An 18,626-nucleotide genomic window follows, 5' to 3' on the forward strand; every position below is an offset into this window, starting at 1 on the left:
CATTTCTCGATTGTCTGTAAACAGACAAAGAGAGAGGCGTTCTTACGCTGTGTAGAAGACCTACATACCATGGGGGTGATCCACCCAGTCCCAAAAGAGGAACAGGGGCTAGGTTTTTACTCAAACCTGTTTGTGGTTTCCAAAAAAGAGGGAACTTTCAGATCAATCTTGGATCTCAACATTCTAAACAAGTTCCTCAAAGTTCCATCATTCAGGATGGAGACTTTTCGGTCTATTCTACCTCTGACCCAGGAGGGTCAATATATGACCACTGTGGACTTAAAGGATGCGTATCTACATATCCCTATTCACAGAATTTTCACAAGGGTGCTAGGGTCCCTTCTGGCGGTTCTACGACCACGGGGCATAGCAGTGGCGCCTTATCTAGATGACCTCTTATTTCAGGCGTCAACTTTCCAGCTATCCAAGTCTCACACGGACATTGTGTTGGCTTTTCTGAGATCTCTCGGGTGGACGGTGAACATAAAAAAAGAGTTCTCTCTTCCCTCTTATAAGAGTTTCCTTCCTAGGGACTCTGATAGACTCGGTAGAAATGAAAATATTTCTGATGGCGGTCAGAAAATCAAAGCTCTTAACCACTTGCCGAGCTATTCATTCCATTCCTCGGCCATCAGTGGCTCAGTATATGGAGGTAATCGGACTCATGGTAGCGGCAATGGACATAGTTCCTTTTGCCTGCCTACACCTCAGACAACTACATCTATGCATGCTCAAACAGTGGAATGGGGATTATGCAGATTTATCTCCTCAACTGCACCTGGACCAGGAGACCAGAGATTCTCTTCTCTGGTGGTTGTCTCAGGACCACCTGTCTCAGGGAATGTGTTTCCGCAGGCCAGAGTGGCTCATTGTAACGACAGATACCAGCCTGCTAGGCTGGGATTCAGTCTGGAACTCCCTGAAAGCACAGGGCTTATGGTCTTGGGAGGAATCTCTTCTCCCGATAAATATTCTAGAACTGAGAGCAATATTCATTGCGCTTCAGGCGTGGCCTCAGCTTGCTGCGGCCAATCATCAGGTTTCAGTCGGACTACATCACGACTGTAGCTTATATCAATCATCAAGGAGGAACAAGGAGTTCTCTAGCGATGATGGAGGTAACCAAAATAATCCGATGGGAGGAGGATCACTCTTGCCATCTCTCAGCAATCCACATCCCAGGAGTAGAGAACTGGGAGGCGGATTTCCTAAGTCGTTAGACTTTTCATCTGGGGGAGTGGGAACTCCATCCGGAGGTATTTGCCCAGCTGATTCAGCTATGGGGCACACCAGAATTGGATCGGATGGCGTCCCGTCAGAATGCCAAACTTTCTCGTTACGGGTCCAGGTCCCGGGATCCCAAGGCGGTACTGATAGATGCTCTAGCAGTGCCTTGGTCCTTCAATCTGGCCTATGTATTTCCTCTCCTTCTACGTCTGGTTGCCAGAATAAAGCAGGAGAGAGCTTCGGTGACTCTGATAGCACCTGCGTGGCCACGCAGGACTTGGTATGCAATCCTAGCGGATATGTCCTCGGTTCTACCATGGACTCTGCCAATGAGGCAGGACCTTCTAATCCAAGGTCTGTTCACGCATCCAAATCTAATTTCTCTGCGTCTGACTGCTTGGAGATTGAACGCCTGATTCTATTAAAGCGTGGTTTCTCTGAGTCGGTCATTGATACCCTGATTCAGGCTAGAAAGCCTGTCACCAGGAAGATCTATCATAAGATTTGGCGCAAATATCTTTATTGGTGTGAATCCAAAGGTTACTCGTGGAGTAAGATTAGGATTCCTAGAATATTGTCTTTTCTCCAAGAAGGTTTGGAGAAGGGATTATCAGCTAGTTCCTTATAAGGACAAATATCTGCTTTGTCTATTCTTCTACACAAACGTTTAGCAGATGTCCCAGATGTTCGAGCATTTAGTCAGGCTTTGGTCAGAATCAAGCCTGTATTTAAACCTGTTGCTCCGCCATGGAGGCTAAACTTAGTCCTTAAAGTTCTTCAAGGGGTTCCGTTTGAACCTATGCATTGCATGGATATTAAGCTTCTATCTTGGAAAGTTTTGTTTTTAGTAGCTATCTCATCGGCTCGAAGAGTTTCTGAGCTATATGCTTTACAGTGTGATTCCCCTTATCTTATTTTCCATGCAGATAAGGTGGTTTTGCGTACCAAACCTGGGTTTCTTCCTAAGGTTGTTTCTTATAAGAATATCAATCAAGAGATTTTTGTTCCTTCACGGTGTCCTAATCCTTCTTCAAAGAAGGAACGTCTGTTGCACAATCTGGATGTGGTTTGTGCTTTAAAGTTCTATTTACAAGCAACTAAAGATTTCCGTCAAACATCTCCATTGTTTGTTGTTTATTCTGGTAAGCGGAGAGGTCAGAAGGCTACGGCTACCTCTTTCCTTTTGGCTGAAAAGCATCATCTGTTTGGCTTATGAGACTGCTGGCCAACAGTCTCCTGAAAGAATTACTGCTCATTCTACTAGAGCTGTGGCTTCCACAAGGCTTTTAAAAATGAGGCTTCTGTTAAACAGATTTGTAATGCTGCGACTTGGTCTTCGTTTCATACTTTTTACAAATTTGATACTTTTGCTTCTTCGGAGGCTATTTTTGGGAGAGAGGTTCTACAAGCAGTGGTGCCTTCCGTTTAAGGTCCCTGTCTTGTCCCTCCCTTCATCCGTGTCCTAAAGCTTTGGTATTGGTATCCCACAAGTAAGGATGAATCCGTGGACTCGATACATCTTACAAGAGAAAACATAATTTATGCTTACCTGATAAATTTATTTCTCTTGTGATGTATCGAGTCCACGGCCCGCCCTGTTTATTAAGACAGGCATATATATATATATATATATATATGACTGGGGGGGTGGAGCTAAGGGGGGAGCTATATAGGCAGCTCTGCTGTGGGTGCTCTCTCTGCCACTTCCTGTAGGGGAGGAGAATATCCCACAAGTAAGGATGAATCCGTGGACTCGATACATCACGAGGAGAAATAAATTTATCAGGTAAGCATAAATTATGTTTTTCTAAGGCGGATGCTGTTCAGGAGTCTGACAGAGTTCAATATATGCCGCAACTTTCTCCTCAAGTGTCCCAAATTTTATCGCCCACACATGCAGTGCCCTGCACTTCCTCTCAAACTCCACCTGGAGTTACCTTGCAAGACATCGCTTCCCTAATGTCATCGGCGGTATCTGATGCATTGTCTGCTTTTCCCATGCTGCAGGGAAAGCGCAAGAGGAAATGTATTCAATCAATGAATAAGGTTGCTGATACAGTAGTGGCTATTCCGAATGTTTCTTCCCAGAAACCTGAAGAGGAGGATACTTCAGTATCAGATAAAGGTATTACACTGTCTGAGATTTCCCCCTCAGGTACTACCGAAGTTGTTTCCTTCAGGTTTAAGCTTGAACACCTCCGTTTGTTACTTTAGGAGATTTTAGCTACCCTGGACGACTCCGACACTACCGTTGTAGTCAATCCTAAATAGTACAGTATTTTGACGTGCCTTCCATGGTGGAATGTACCAGATAGGGCTACAGAGATTATTGCTAAGGAATTGGAGAGACCGGGTATCCCTTTTTTTCCATCCCCTATTTTTTAAAATATGTTTCCTATAGCAGACTCTATCAAGGCGTCTTGGCAGACGGAACCCAAGGTGGAAGGGGCAATTTCCACGCTAGCCAAGAGAACTACTATTCCCATCGAGGATAGTTGTTCCTTTAAGGATCCTATGGATAAGAAGTTAGAGGGGTTGCTCAAGAGAATGTATGTACACCAGGGTTTACAATGGCATCCTGCGGTTTGTGTTGCTACTGTCACTAGTGCGGCAGCATACTGATTTGATGCGTTGTCTAATTCTATTCTGATAGACACTCCCCTTGAAGAAATCCAGGATAGGATAAAGGCCCTTAAGTTGGCTAACTCCTTTATTACAGATGCTTCCCTTCAGGTTATTAAGCTGGGAGCTAAGATTTCAGGCTTTGCCATATTGGCTCGCAGAGCGTTATGGTTAAAATCTTGGTCTGCGGATGTGCCATTTAAGTCTAAACTTTTGGCAATAACTTACAAGGGAAAGACCTTGTTTGGACCCGGTTTGACAGAGATAATTTCTGATATTATAGGAGGTAAGGGACATTCCCTCCCTCAGGATAAGAGAAATAAACAAAAAGGACGTCAGTAATTTTCGTTCCTTTCGAAATTTCAAGGGAAATCCTTCCACTCCCTCTTCCAAGCAGGAGCTGTCCAAGCCTTCCTGGAGACCCAATCAGTCTTGGAACAGGGGAAAGCAATCCAAGAAGCCTGCTGTTGAATCAAAGACAGCATGAAGGGCCTGCCCCCGATCCAGGACTGGATCTTGTGGGGGGCAGGCTTTCCTTCTAAGCTCAGGCTTGAGTTCGAGATGTTCAAGATCCCTGGGCGGTGGACATTGTTTCCCAGGGATACAAACTAGAGTTCAAGACCTTTCCTCCCAGGGGCAGATTTCTGCTTTCAAGATTATCTGTAGACCAGACAAAAAGATGCAATCTTACACTGTGTACGGGACCTCTCCGACCTGGGAGTGATGGTTCCTGTTCCAATGCAGGAATGATGTCTGGGATTCTATTCCAATCTGTTCGTGGTTTCCAAGAAGGAGGGAACCTTCAGACCAATTTTAGATCTCAAGTCTAAACAAGTTTCTCAGAGTGCCGTCCTTCAAGATGGAAACTATTCGTTACATTCTTCCTTTGGTCCAAGAGGGTCAATTTATGACCACGGTGGATTTAAAGGACGCTTACTTGCATGTTCCCATCCACAGGGACCATCACAAGTTTCTAAGGTTTGCTTTTCTAGACAAACACTTCCAGTTCATGGCTCTTCCATTCGGCCTTGCCACAGCTCCCAGAATTTTCTCAAAGGTTCTGGGATCCCTGCTGGCGGTGCTCCGATTGCGGGGCATTGCAGTCGCACCTTATCTGGATGACATTCTGGTTCAAGCGCCTTCTTTTCAACAAGCAAGATCCCACACGGAAATGTTATCTTTCCTGCGGTCTCACGGATGGAAGGTGAATTTGGAAAAGAGTTCCTTAGTTCCAACTACAAGGGTAGTTTTCTTGGGAACCATAATAGACTCCTTATCAATGAAAATTTTTCAAAGATTTTCGTTTCTTGCCTAGCACTTCAGTCCTCTCCTCGGCCGTCAGTGGCTCATTGCATGGAGGTAATTGGGCTGATGGTAGCGGCAATGGACATCACCCTGTTTCCACCTCAGACCTCTGCTGTTAAGCATGCTCAGGCAGTGTAACGGAGATTATGCGGATCTGTCTCTGCGATTACAGCTGGAGCAGGAGACTAGGGATTCTCTACTTTGGTGGTTGTCTCAGGATCATCTCTACCAGGGAACCTGCTTTCGCAGACCCTCTTGGGTGATTGTGACAACAGACGCCAGCCTTCTGGGATGGGGAGCAGTCTTGGGGCTCTTTAAAGGCTCAGGGAACACGGACTCGGTCAGAGGCTCTTCTACCCATAAACATTCTAGAGCTGAGAGCAATCTTCAATGCTCTTCTGGCCTGGCCTCAGTTAGCCTCGGCCCTGTTCATCAGGTTCCAGTCGGACAGTATAACCTTAGTGGCTTACATCAACCATCAGTGAGGAACTATGAGGTAGCCAAGATCATTCAGTGGGCGGAGACCCACATTTGCTGTCTGTTGGCGATCCACATTCCAGGAGTGGAGAACTGGGAGGCGGACTTCCTGAGCAGACAGACCTTTCATCCGGGGGAGTGGGAACTCCATCCGGAAGTGTTCCAGCTTGATTCTCAAATGGGGTCAGCCGGAATTGGATCTCATGGCATCTCGGCAGAATGCCAAGCTTCCGAGGTACGGGTCAAGGGACCCTCAGGCTGTACTGATAGACGCTCTGGCTGTACCTTGGAATTTCAGTCTTGCATACCTTTTTTTCCTCCATTTGCTCTTCTACCTCAAGTCATTGCTCGAATCAAGCAGGAGAGGGCGTGGGTGATCCTCATTGCGTGACCTCGCAGGATTTGGTATGCAGACCTGGTGGACATCCGTTGAGGAAGGACCTTCTACTTCACGGACCCTTCCTTCATCCAAATCTAGTTTCTCTGAAGCTGACTGCTTGGTGATTGATCACTTAATTTTATCTAAGCATGTTTTTTCTGATCAGATCATTGAGACTATGATTCAGGCTCGTAAACCTGTGACTAGAAAGATTTACCATAAGATATGGCGTAAATATCTATATTGGTGTGAATCCAAGGGCTACTCTTGGAGTACAGTTAGGATTCCTAGAATTCTGTCCTTTCTCCAATAAGGTTTGGAGACGGGTTTATTGGCAAGTTCCCTAAAGGGTCAAATATCTGCCTTGTCTGTTTTGTTACATTAACGTCTGGCGGACGTCCCAGACGTACAATCGTTTTGTCAGGCCTTGGTCAGGATCAGGCCTGTATTCAAACCAGTTACTCCTCCCTGGAGTCTTAATTTAGTTCTTCAAGGGGCTCCGTTTGAGCCGATGCATTCCTTAGATATTAAGTTGTTCTCTTGGAAAGTTTTGTTTCTTGTTGCTATTTCATCTGCTCGTAGAGTGTCAGAGCTCTCGGCATTATAGTATGAGTCTCCTTACCTTATTTTTCATTCGGATAAGGTGTTTTTACGTACTAAATTAGGGTTTCTCCCTAAAGTAGTTTCAGACCGGTACATTAATCTGGAGATTGTTGTTCCTTCCTTGTGTCCAAATCCTCCTCCTCAGAAGGAACGGCTTCTGCACAATCTAGACGTGGTACGTGCATTAAAATTCTATTTGCAGGCGACTAAGGATTTTCGTCAGTCTTCTGCTCTATTTGTGTTTTTCTCTGGGAAACGTAAGGGTCAGAAAGCTATGGCTACTTCTTTCTTTATGGCTGAAGAGTATCATTCGCTTTGCCTATGAAACTGCTGGACAGCAGCCTCCTGAGAGAGTTACGGCTCATTCTACGAGGGCTGTTTCCTCTTCCTGGGCATTCGAACAGATTTACAAGGCTGCAACTTGGTCCTCTCTTCACACTTTTTCAAAATTCTATAAATTTGACACAATTTGTCAATTAGAACAAAATAGAACAGAGAGATCAGTCTCTGAATATGTCACTCCCTTAATATCTCAAGGAAGGGATGACTTAAGAAATGTCACATTAGAAAGTATAGAGGAAAGTACACCAAGTAGCAGCAGAAAGCACATGAAAATTAAATGTATGACAACAAATGCAAGAAGCATGACAGGTAAAATGGGGGAGCTGACGCTCTTAGTTGCAGAAGAGGACTATGATGTTATCAGTATAACTGAAACTTGGTGGGATGATTCACATGACTGGGCAGTTAACTTAGAGGGGTATACATTATTTAGGAGGGACAGGAATAATAAAAGGGGTGGAGGAATTTGCATGTATATTAAACCTGACCTTAAACCTACAATAAGGGAAGATATTTATGATACAAGTGACAATGTAGAGACCCTGTGGGTTGAAATAAAGAGTGGGGGGAAAATCCTAAAAAAATATTACTAGGAACATGCTACAAGCCTCCCAACATTAGTGACCCGGAGGAAACTCAACTACTTATCCAAATAGGTAAGGCTGCTAATAACAGTGCTGTAATTATGGGAGATTTTAACTACCCTGATATAAACTGGGCCAATGAAACTAGTAATTCAGCTAAGGGGGATAGATTTTTAAATGTTCTCAGGGATAACTTCTTGTCACAATTAATAGAGGAGCCAACTAGGAGTAAAGCTATATTGGATTTAGTGCTATCAAACAATAGAGATATAATATCAAACATAGAAGTTAAAGAACATTTGGGTAACAGTGATCATAACATGGTCACATTTGAAATCTCTTTTCATATGCAGTGTTTTAAAGGCTTAACTAAGACTTTTAATTTCAAGAAAGCAAAATTCAACGATTTAAGGAAATCATTAAATAATATAAATTGGGACAATGTATTTTCTAATAAAAATACAGAGGATAAATGGATAATATTTAAAAATTTGTTAAATAAATATACATATCAATACATACCATATGGTTATAAAAAAAAAAAAAAAAAAAAAAAAGCCGTTATGGCTAAATAAAAATGTGTTACGAGAAATTAGGAAAAAACGTAGGGCATTTAAATTATTAAAAGAAAATAGTACAGACTCAGCATACAATATTTATAAGGAATGTAACAAAGCATGCAAAAAAGCAATCAAATTAGCCAAAATTGAAAATGAAAAATTAATTGCCAAGGATTCTAAGTCTAACCCTAAAAGGTTCTTTAAGTACATAAATAGCAAAAAATCTAAGAAGGATAATATAGGTACATTAAAATGTGTGGAGGGTAGCATGATAAATAATGACAGGGAGAAGGCTGAGGTACTAAACCAGTTTTTTTTCTTCAGTATACACAAGAGAGGAACCATTGAATGATACTTTGGAACAGAATAGAACATGCCAGTCCATACCACTAACTGGGTTTTGTTTAGAGGATATCAGGAAAAAACTAAAAAATATTAAGGTAAATAAAACTGCAGGCCCAGATGGAATACACCCAAGGGTGTTAAGTGAACTTAGCACTGTTATAGACAAACCTTTACTCTAAATTTTTCAAGACTCATTATCCTCAGGCATGGTACCCCAGGATTGGCGTAAAGCTGATGTGGTGCCACTCTTCAAAAAGGGAAGCAGGGATGATCCAGGAAGCTATAGACCAGTTAGTCTGACATCAATAGTGGGGAAGATATTTGAAGGGATTATATTGATGAGCATATTTGTGTAAACAAGATTATGAGTTCTAATCAGCATGGCTTTAGGAGAAATAGATCATGTCAAACTAATCTAATTAGATTCTACGAGGAAGTAAGTAAAAATATAGATAAAGGGGAATCAGTTGATGTGATATACTTAGATTTTGCAAAGGCATTTGATACAGTGCCACATGAGAGATTAATGCACAAAATTAAGGGACTGGGAATAGCTGAAAATGTTAGCTCATGGATAAATAACTGGATAAAAGATAGGGAGCAACGAGTAGTAGTAAATGGATCATACTCAGATTGGACAAAGGTAATCAGTGGCGTCCCCCAGGGATCAGTACTGGGCCCTGTTCTTTTTAATATTTTTATAAATGACTTGGAGCAAGGATTAAATAGCGACATCTCTATTTTTGCAGATGATACTAAGTTAAGTAAGGTCATTAGGTCAGAGCAGGACGAACTCTCTTTAAAAAGGGATTTGCTAAAATTAGAACTATGGGCAAGTGAATGGAAAATGAGATTTAATACGGAAAAATGTAAGGTTCTACACTTTGGAAGTAAAAATAAGCAGGCTACATATTTTTTAAATGGGACAAGACTTAGCCAAACACAGGAGGAAAGGGATTTGGGAGTAGTAATAGATAACAAGCTAAAGATGAGTGCACAATGCAGGGCAGCGGCTTCAAAGGCTAATAAGATACTAGCATGTATTAAAAGAGGCATTGATTCAAGGGAGGAAAGCATAATTCTGTCATTATATAAAGCCCTGGTAAGACCTCACCTTGAGTTTGGAGTGCAGTTCTGGGGACCGATTTTTAAAAAAGATATTGCAGAACTAGAAAAAGTTCAGAGAAGGGCCACAAAGCTAATAAGGGGATTGGAGAAATTAACCTATGAGGAGAGGCTAGCCATACTGGGTCTGTTCTCTTTAGAAAAAAGGCGCTTGAGAGGTGACATGATTACTTTATATAAATATATTCAAGGCCCATATACAGAGATGGCAGAAGCTCTTTTTATTCCAAGAAAATTGTTTCTGACAAGAGGTCATAATTTAAGGTTGGAGGAAAGGAGATTTAATCTCCTGCAACGGAAACGTTTTTTCACTGTAAGAGCAATAAAATTGTGGAACTCATTACCAAAGGAGGTAGTGAATGCCAATACCATAGATTCATTTAAAAATAGTCTGGATAAATTTCTGTATATAAACAAAATTCATGGATATGATTGCTAGTATTAAATGGGTCACATTTTAATGGGGTTATTTAAGCTTAACTGGAGCTTTTTGTAAGTATTTTAGATTTGTATAGGTTGAACTCGATGGACTTCAGTCTTTTTTCAACCTTATCTACTATGTTACTATGTTACTTTTGCCTCGGCTGAGGCCACTTTTGGGAGAAAGGTTCTTCAAGCAGTGGTGCCTTCCGTTTAGGTTCTCTGTCTTGTCCCTCCCTTATTATCTGTGTACTCTAGCTTGGGTATTGATTCCCAATAGTAATTAGATGATCCGTGGACTCATTGTGTCATTAGAAAGAAAACAAAATTTATGCTTACCTGATAAATTTCTTTCTTTCTTGACCCGATGAGTCCACTGCCCGCCTTGTTCTTAAGACAGTTTGTTGGTATGTTATAAGCTTCAGACATCTCTGCACCTTGTTGCTTCTTTTCTCTCTCTTACTTCGGTCGAATGACTAAGGTTAGAGGGAAGGGAGGTGATATTTAACAGCTTTGCTGTGGTGCTCTTTGCCGCCTCTTGCTGGGCAGGAGTGTTATTCCCAATAGTAATTAGATGATCCATGGACTCATCGTGTCAAGAAATAAATAAATTTATCAGGTAAGCATAATATTTGTTTTTTTGGGGGTTTTCATGTCCCTTTTTAAACATATGATGAATGTCCTATAAAACCCCATAAAATTCTCCTCTAACCTATTTAAGAAGTTTCAATTTTCCTACATTTTAAGTTCTGGCCCAGCTGTCTCCCTCAGCTTCAGGTTGCTCCATTTCATGCTCAAATTGATGCTTCTGAAAAGTTAATTCATTTAGTACAAAGAGCCATCTCTCTCACTACATGTCCAACTATCCTCTATCATTGCAGGTTCTTGTTCTAGAGCTGAATGATGAAGCTGCAGAACAGGTGGTAGATCAGACTGTAGTTGATCTCCTGCAAGAACAGGAAGGCTACAGATGGAAAGGTCATGAGAAGCTCCGTGCCCGCCAGGACCCCATTCATTTTCCATCAGGGTTCCAGCCCTTTTCCCTTGTGCAGTGTCAGCCACCTGCTGTGGTCACCTCGCTAGCGCTGCACTCTGAGTGGAGGCTGCTGGCTTTTGGTACCAGCCATGGTTTTGGCGTGTATGATTACCAACAGAAGCGCCAGGTGATGGTCAAGTAAGTGCCATGAATAGAGTATGATAGATATAGAGAGATAGTTTAAGGAATCATGGACTCACCACCTTAAGATTTTTAAGGGATATTAAACTCAATTTTTTTTCTTTCAAGATTCAGAAAGAGCTTGCAATTTTAAGCAGCTTTGTAATTTTACTCCTTTTATCAATTTTTCTTCGTTCTCTTGGTATCTTTATTCGAAAAGTCATGCATCTAAGCTTAGGAGCCAGTCAATTTTTGGTTTAGCGCTCTGGATAGCGCTTGCTGATTGGTGGCTACATTTAGCCACCAATCAGCAAGAGCTACCCAGGTATTAAAAAGTAAATGATAATAGGAGTAAATTACAAAGTTGCTTAAAATTACATGCTCTATATGAATCGTGAAAGAAAAAAATTGGGTTTAGTATCCCTTTTAATGTTGGGAATTTAACACCTAGCTCCCAGTAGGAGGCGAAGACATCCTACACCAAGAGTTTTTAATCCCTCACACTTCCCTGTACCTCCTAGTATTTTCTTTGCCTCTCCAGGGTAAGGTAAATAATCGAGGTGCTCAAGGTTGTTGTTACACTTTATAAGGGGAAACTTTAAAGAGTGGGGTATACTTGGCTGTGTAAAATAATCCTCCTGCGGGAGTCTTTTATCACAAGCCTGGCACAGGTATGACTGGGACTGGCCCTTCTGCCTCCTCCTGTTTGGCCATGTTGTTACACTCCCAAGTTAAATCATCTGCTGTTCTTATACACTACTGTATAGGCTCTCTGGATAAGCACAGTGTAGTGGGTGTCCTGTCCGGTAACCACCTTCACTCACACAGCCTACTTGATAGCCTGTGGGCTGTGTAAGTGAAGGGGGTTACTTGACAGGACACCCACTCCACTTTGTTTACCCATATCATAGCCAGAGGACATTAATCTGGTAACACCATTTCAGTATGGTGTAATACAATAATTTATAACATTTTTTTTTTTTCCCTCTGCATAGTCACTCACTCACTACTTCCTTCTCACTCACTCGGCAGCAGCCGTTTCCTTGCTCTAGTCACCAGCATATTTCAGAACAGGTAAAAGGATTGCACTTCCTTCAGAGATCCTATTTACAGTACATTTTAGGCTATCTTAGAAAGTCCTTTCTTTCAGGGGGTTGAGTTTTATTCAAGCCAGCCGTTGGCATCACTTGTGTTGCTGGTGAGACATAACTTTGGTGCGATTCCCTATCGTATCAAGTCTTGGATGATGCTTTCGTAGAGGATATTCAGGACCGTTTAAAATTCCTCAGACTTTCTAACTCCTTCATTTGTAATGTGTAGATTTAAACTATTTGGTGCGGCAGCATAACAGCTCTGTTATTCACATGTACTACTTTTTTTCTTATGTGAGGTCATCGGCTCTATTTTACGTATTAATACAAAAAAAAAGGCTTTAGCTGTTCTTAATAGAAGTGCCTTATGATTAAAGTCTTGGTCTGCTGACATGGTTTCTAAAAGTAGACTTAACTTTATCTTTTCAAGGAAATTTTTTGTTTTTGTTCAGGTTTAGAATCCATTATTTCCACTGTTACTGGTGGTAAAGGAGCTTTTCCGTCTAAATACAGGGAGAGTCAACAGCTGCATTCCTTACATTTTGGAATACAGAACCTGGCCACCAGGAGGAGGCAAAGACACCCCAGCCAAAGGCTTAGATACCTCCCCCACTTTTCTCATCCCCCAGTCATTATTTTCCTTTTGTCACAGGAGGTTGGCAGAGAATTGTCGGAAGTTTATGGAGTAGTTCCTTATGGAGTAGTTCCTTATGGAGGGTAGTACTCTTTGAAATGGGACTGTAGTTTTAAGTAGTCTTGTCATCCTCTCAGTGAGAGCTTTGATGAAAGTTTGTGTCCGGAGATGCAGGTGAGTCTTTCTACGAAACCATCCCGACTCATATTAACAGCTCCAAAGGCAATCAGCGTTGACGAGTTTCGCTGCCTGCTTTCTTCACTCACAAGTATGTCAGAAGCGCTGCTACAATCTGTCAAACTTGAAGCACTGTGTTGCTGTTCCACGGCATAGATTCCGGTAAGGTCGTTTTCCATTTTTACATGCTTGTAACGTTAGAAGACAGGGTATCAGTGGGACTCCGTTCCCTTTATGGAATCAAGGGTTAATATCTCCTGAGGAGGATTATTGAACAGTGGGCACTTTATTCATGTTTATGTGATTCTGACTTCTTAGGTGTAAGACGTTTAGACGTTTTGGGGCTCATAGGCTATTACAGAATGTACAGGTTAATTTTCCTGCTGCACAAGTTTATTACACTGGTGCGCTTTTCCTTAGCGGGACTGATGTTGCACCACGTGACCGGGTGCTGTCAAGTTTTTTGTTTTTCCTATTTCCGTATTCCTGACCGAGGATCTGTTTCTCTACCTGTCTGGGTCATAGGAGGTGGTGAGTGCTCCAGCCATTGGGGGTGTATGGTGCCAGTAGTTTTTGTCCATAAACGAATTAGTAGAGTTATGGAAGATTCTGATATGTTAGAGGGGGGTTCCTTTGATTCAGATTTTGATACCTGTGTATATTGCGGGGAGGCCCGGGTAACCGAGCCCTCTCAATTGTTCCGTATGCTGCCATAGGGTGTTCTCTTCCAATGTTGGGAGGTTAGAGAGCGCTGAGACATCCGCCTCTGCAGAGTCTGCATCCCGTGAGGTTTTTTGCCTAGAATCTTCTGTTCCTACACTGGCAGTTGTCCTGAATACCGTTACCCCTTCTGCTGAAGGAGGTCTCTTTACACTAGCGGTTACTACACGGTTTCACAGGGCCATATCTCTAGCTTTCTGCCACGTGCAAGAGAAGACTTAATCTTTGTGTTCCTACCCAGGGTCCGGCATGTAAGAGGCCGATGGTATCCGATCAGTCTTCTAGGGAAGCGATGTCCTCTGAGGCTTCAGGGGTGCTACCTCCAGAGTCGGAGCTCCCAGATACTCTGACGGAGGTGAATTTTGCTTTCAGATTTAGAATGGCTCGTGTACTTCTGAGAGAGGTTTTGGAGACGACGGAGGTTCCCAGTTCTGATCCGTCAGCTGAATCCCAGTCTTCTGAATCGGATAGCGAGCTTCTTTAGACGACTGGAGGGATGGTGATCCTTTTTTTTATCGTCTCTTTATTTGTTATTTATTTGTTTTAGTATCAGATTCCCAGTTCTGAGTTCTTGAGGAATTGTCGCATAACGGGCTTGTCCGGTCGGTTTCACTTTCCCTTTGGCTATTACTTGTGTGCACTTGCCTAATTTAAAAAAAAAAAAAAAAAATTTCTTTCTTATCCGGTTGGGATAGGTTTTATTTTCCTTTTTTTATTTTTAGAGCTTGAGATTGTGTATCTCTTCTTAGGAAGACTTTTCACCTCTGGGATTCTGGTACTAGCGATTTTCATGGTCGCGATTGATAGAATCTTCTGATGGAAGTTTATATATCTATATATCTATATCTATATATCTATCTCTATATCCAAAAAAAAAACAACACAGAACAAAAGCATAGGATGTCTCTTGTCGGAGTGATGTTCCCTCGATATGTCAGAGACTATGTTTAAGCTTCGGAGCTTGTATATTTTTCTGTTTTTATTATTTTCAGTTTTCTGGCCTGGCTAGAACTTTAGGATTTACCGTTTGACCTTTGAAACAGATATGTCGTATCCTACATATCGGGCTGGTCCTGGTTGGGTATTGGTTATCTCTGTTCTTTTTGAGGTTTATATCAGGTTGTATTCTAAATAACAGGCTGGACCTGGTTGGGTACTAGTTACCTCTCCTTCTCAAGAGTTTGTTTTCTTGGTCCTTCGGTCCAGAGGAAGCCTTTCTATCCTAGATGTCAGGCGGGTCCTAGTTTATATCATCTTGGTTGGGCCTCTGATATTGGAGTGTGTGCAGTCCAAGTGGCCTACGAGTTATTACCCTGCTTAGCAAAGCTGTTGACTTGGAGTTTGAATTCTGCTGTGGCAGTTTTCTTTAGGAGCTAATTTCCCCCCCCCCCCCTTTCCTGATGAGGGGGTCGGGTGACACTTTTTTGGAGTTTTTCTTTCCCGGGTCCTTTTAGCAGAGGAGACATTTTTCCCTCTATTGATGCTCCATAGGGGTGTTCTTGTTCTATTTTGTTTCTATGCTCTCTATGCAGAGCTTAATTCTTCTTCCTCTTGAGGGTTGCTATACTGTTCTCTCTTCCCTTTTTCAGGGAGATGGATACTTTCCTGTCGTCATGTTGAGGAAATACGTTTTTTAGGGACCGTATTGTCTTCAGTAACCGCGTTCTGATCCTAGATTTTTCTTGGGATGGTTTTTTTTGTGGCTCTTCCTTTTGGCCTGGCAACAGCTCCTAGAGTTTTCAAAGGTTCTGGGGTTTCTGCTGGCAGTTCTACGACCGAGGGGTATTGCAGTAGCGCCTTATCTAGACGATATTCTGATCCAGGTGTCCTCTTATCAACTAACAAAGTCTCTTACCGACCTTGTTTTCTCCTTCCTGATGACGGTAAAGCTGGGAAAGAGTTAGTTAATTCCACAGACAAGGGTGCCCTTCTTGGGAACTCTAATCGACTCTTGCCTTGAAAATTTTACTGACAGAAGTCAAGAGGTTAAAGATCGAGCCTTTCAGTCAGTGGCTCAGTGCATGGAGGTAATTGGATTGATGATGGCAGCGATGGACGTCGTTTCTTTTGCTTGTTTTCATCTCCGGCCTCTACAACTGAGTGTGCTCAGGCAGTAGTATGGAGATTATACAGAATTGTCTCCTCAAATAAATAATTGTAGATCAGGAGACCAAGGTCTCTCTTCTATAGTGGTTGTCGCTGGATCATCTGTCCCAGGGGACATGCTTTCTCAGACCCTCGTGGGTGATAGTGACATAAGATGCCAGCCTACTAGGATGGGGAGCAGTCTGGAACTCCCTGAGGGCTCAGCGTTTAGGGACTCGAGCGGTGTATCTACTTCCCATCAATACCCTAGCGTTGAGAGCTGTGTTCACTGTGCTTCAGGCTTGGCCTCAGTTGGCTTTGGCCAAATTAATCAGATTCCAGTCGGACAACATTACGACTGTATCTTACGTCAATCATCAGGGAAGAACAAGGAGTTCCTTAGCAATGACAGAAGTAGCCAAGATACTACAGTGGGTGAAGTCTCACTCTTGATATCTGTCGGCGATCCACATCCCAAGTGTGGAAAGCTGGGAAGCGGAATTTCTTCGCAGTCAGACATTTTCATCTGGGAGAATGGGACTTCCATCCGGAGGTATTTGCCAACCTGATTCTCAGATGGGGCAGGCAGGAACCGAGATACAGGTCCAGGGTTTTCCCAGGCCGAGCTGATAGATGCCTTAGCAGTGCCTTGGTCTTTCAGCTTAGCGTGTGAGTTCTCTCCTTTTGCTCTCCTTTTCCCGGGTGATTGCTCGAGTCAAACAAGGTGAGGGCATCGGTGATCCTCATCGCTCCTGCGTGGCCTCGCAGGACTTGGTATGCCGATCTGGTGGACATGTCACCTCAGCCACCAGGGCAGCTTCCATTGAGGGAACTTTCTCCTTCAGGGACCCTTCCTTCATCCGAATCTAGTTTCTCTACAGCTACCTGCTTAATTTTATCTAAGCAAGGGTTTTCTGATTCGGTCATAGATACCTTGATTCAAGCACGTAAGCCTGTTGCTAGAAAGATTTACCATAAGATATGGCGTAAATATCTTTATTGGTGCGAATCCAAGGGATACTCATGGAGTAGGGTTAGGATTCCCAGGATACTCATGGAGTAGGGTTAGGATTTTGTCTTTCTCCAAGATGGATTGGAGAAAGGGTGGTCATCAAGTTCCTTAAAGGGACAAATGTCTGCTTCGTCTTATTTGTTTCACAAGCGTCTGGCAGATGTTCCAGATGTTCAATCTTTTTGTCATGCTCTGACTAGAATCAGGCCTGTGTTTAGACCAATTGTTCCTCCTTGGAGTTTGAATTTCGTTCTTAATGTTCTTCAAGGGGTTCCGTTTGAACCTATGCATTCCATAGATATTAAGTTATTATCTTGGAAAGTTTTGTTTTTGGTTGCTATTTCTTCTGCTCGGTCAGTATCTGAGCTGTCAGCCTTACAATGTGATTCTCCTTATCTTATTTTCCATTCTGATAAGGTGGTGGTACGTACCAAACCTGGTTTCCTTCCTAAGGTTGTTTCTAATAAGAATATTATTCAGGAAATTGTTGTTCCTCCTTTGTGTCCTAATCCTTCTAAGAAGGAACGGCTGTTACATAATTTGGACGTGGTCCGTGCCTTGAAGTTTTACTTACAGGCCACTAAGGATTTTCGTCAATCTTCTTCCCTTTTTGTTGTGTTTTCTGAGAAGCATAGGGGTCAGAAAGCTACGGCTACCTCTTTCCTTTTGGCTGAAGAGTATCATCCGTTTTGCATATGAGACTGTTGGACAGCAGCCTCCTGATCGAATTACGGCTCATTCCACTAGGACTGTGGCTTCCTCATGGGCATTCAAAAATGATGCTTCTGTTGCACAGATTTGCAAAGCTGCAACTTGGTCTTCTCTTCACACTTTTTCCAAATTTTCCAAATTTGATACTTGTTTTTGGGAGAAAAGTTCAAGCAGTGGTTCCTTCCGTTTAGGTTCCCTGTCTTCTCCCTCCCTTTCATCCGTGTCCTATAGCTTTGGTATTGTATTCCATAAGTAAGGCTGAAATCCGTGGACTCATTGTATCTTAAAGAAAAGGAAATTTATGCTTACCTGATAAATTTGTTTCTTTTACGATACGATGAGTCCACAGCCCACCCTGTTTTTGTATGACAGGTCTTTTATTTTGTTAAACTTCAGTCACCTCTGCACCTTGGCTTTTCCTTTCTCTTCCTAACTTCGGTCGAATGACTGGAGTGGGAGGGAAGGGAGGAGCTATATATACAGCTCTGCTGTGGTGCTCTTTGCCTCCTCCTGCTGACCAGGAGGCGATATCCCATAAGTAAGGATGAAATCCGTGGACTCATCGTATCGTAAAAGAAACAAATTTATCAGGTAAGCATAAATTTCCTTTTTTCATTTGGATAAGGTGGTATGTACTAGACTTGCTCTTCTTCCTAAGGTTTTTTCAGACGAAAACATTAATTAGGAAATTATTGTTCCTTCCTTATGTCATAATCTTTCTCTCAGAAGGAACGTCTTCTGTACGGACGTAGTCCGTGTTTTAAGAATTTTATTTACAAGCGACTAAGGACTTTTTGTCAATCGTCTTCTCTGTTTGACTTTTATTTCTAGAGAACGTAAGGCTCAGAAAGCTACGGCTACTACTTTCCTTTTGGTTGAAGAGTATCATCTGTTAAGCATATGAGATTGCTGGACAGCAGCCTCCTGAAGGAGTTACGGCTCATTTCACCAGGGCTGTTGCTTCCTCATGGACATTCGAAAGTAATGCTTCGGTTGAGCAGATTTGCAAGCTGCCACTTGGTCTTCAAGTTTTTTCTATATTTTACAAATT

General features: G+C 42.5%; 1 protein-coding gene across 4 annotated transcripts in view; it reads left to right on the top strand.

Moving 5' to 3' along the window:
- Nucleotides 1-18,626, top strand: part of LLGL2 (LLGL scribble cell polarity complex component 2) — a 252,137-nt gene that overhangs the window by 90,683 nt on the left and 142,828 nt on the right. For all 4 annotated transcript variants that reach the window (XR_008401782.1, XM_053709030.1, XM_053709034.1 and 1 more), the window contains exon 15: nt 10,871-11,163. Coding sequence is in view for 3 of the 4 variants with exons in the window: in XM_053709030.1 (XP_053565005.1) it covers nt 10,871-11,163 (293 nt within the window). In the remaining variant the exon portion in view is untranslated. The remainder of the gene's footprint in view (nt 1-10,870; nt 11,164-18,626) is intronic.

Source organism: Bombina bombina, chromosome 1 (assembly GCF_027579735.1).
Source record: "Bombina bombina isolate aBomBom1 chromosome 1, aBomBom1.pri, whole genome shotgun sequence".
NCBI classification, from domain to species: Eukaryota; Metazoa; Chordata; class Amphibia; order Anura; family Bombinatoridae; genus Bombina; species Bombina bombina.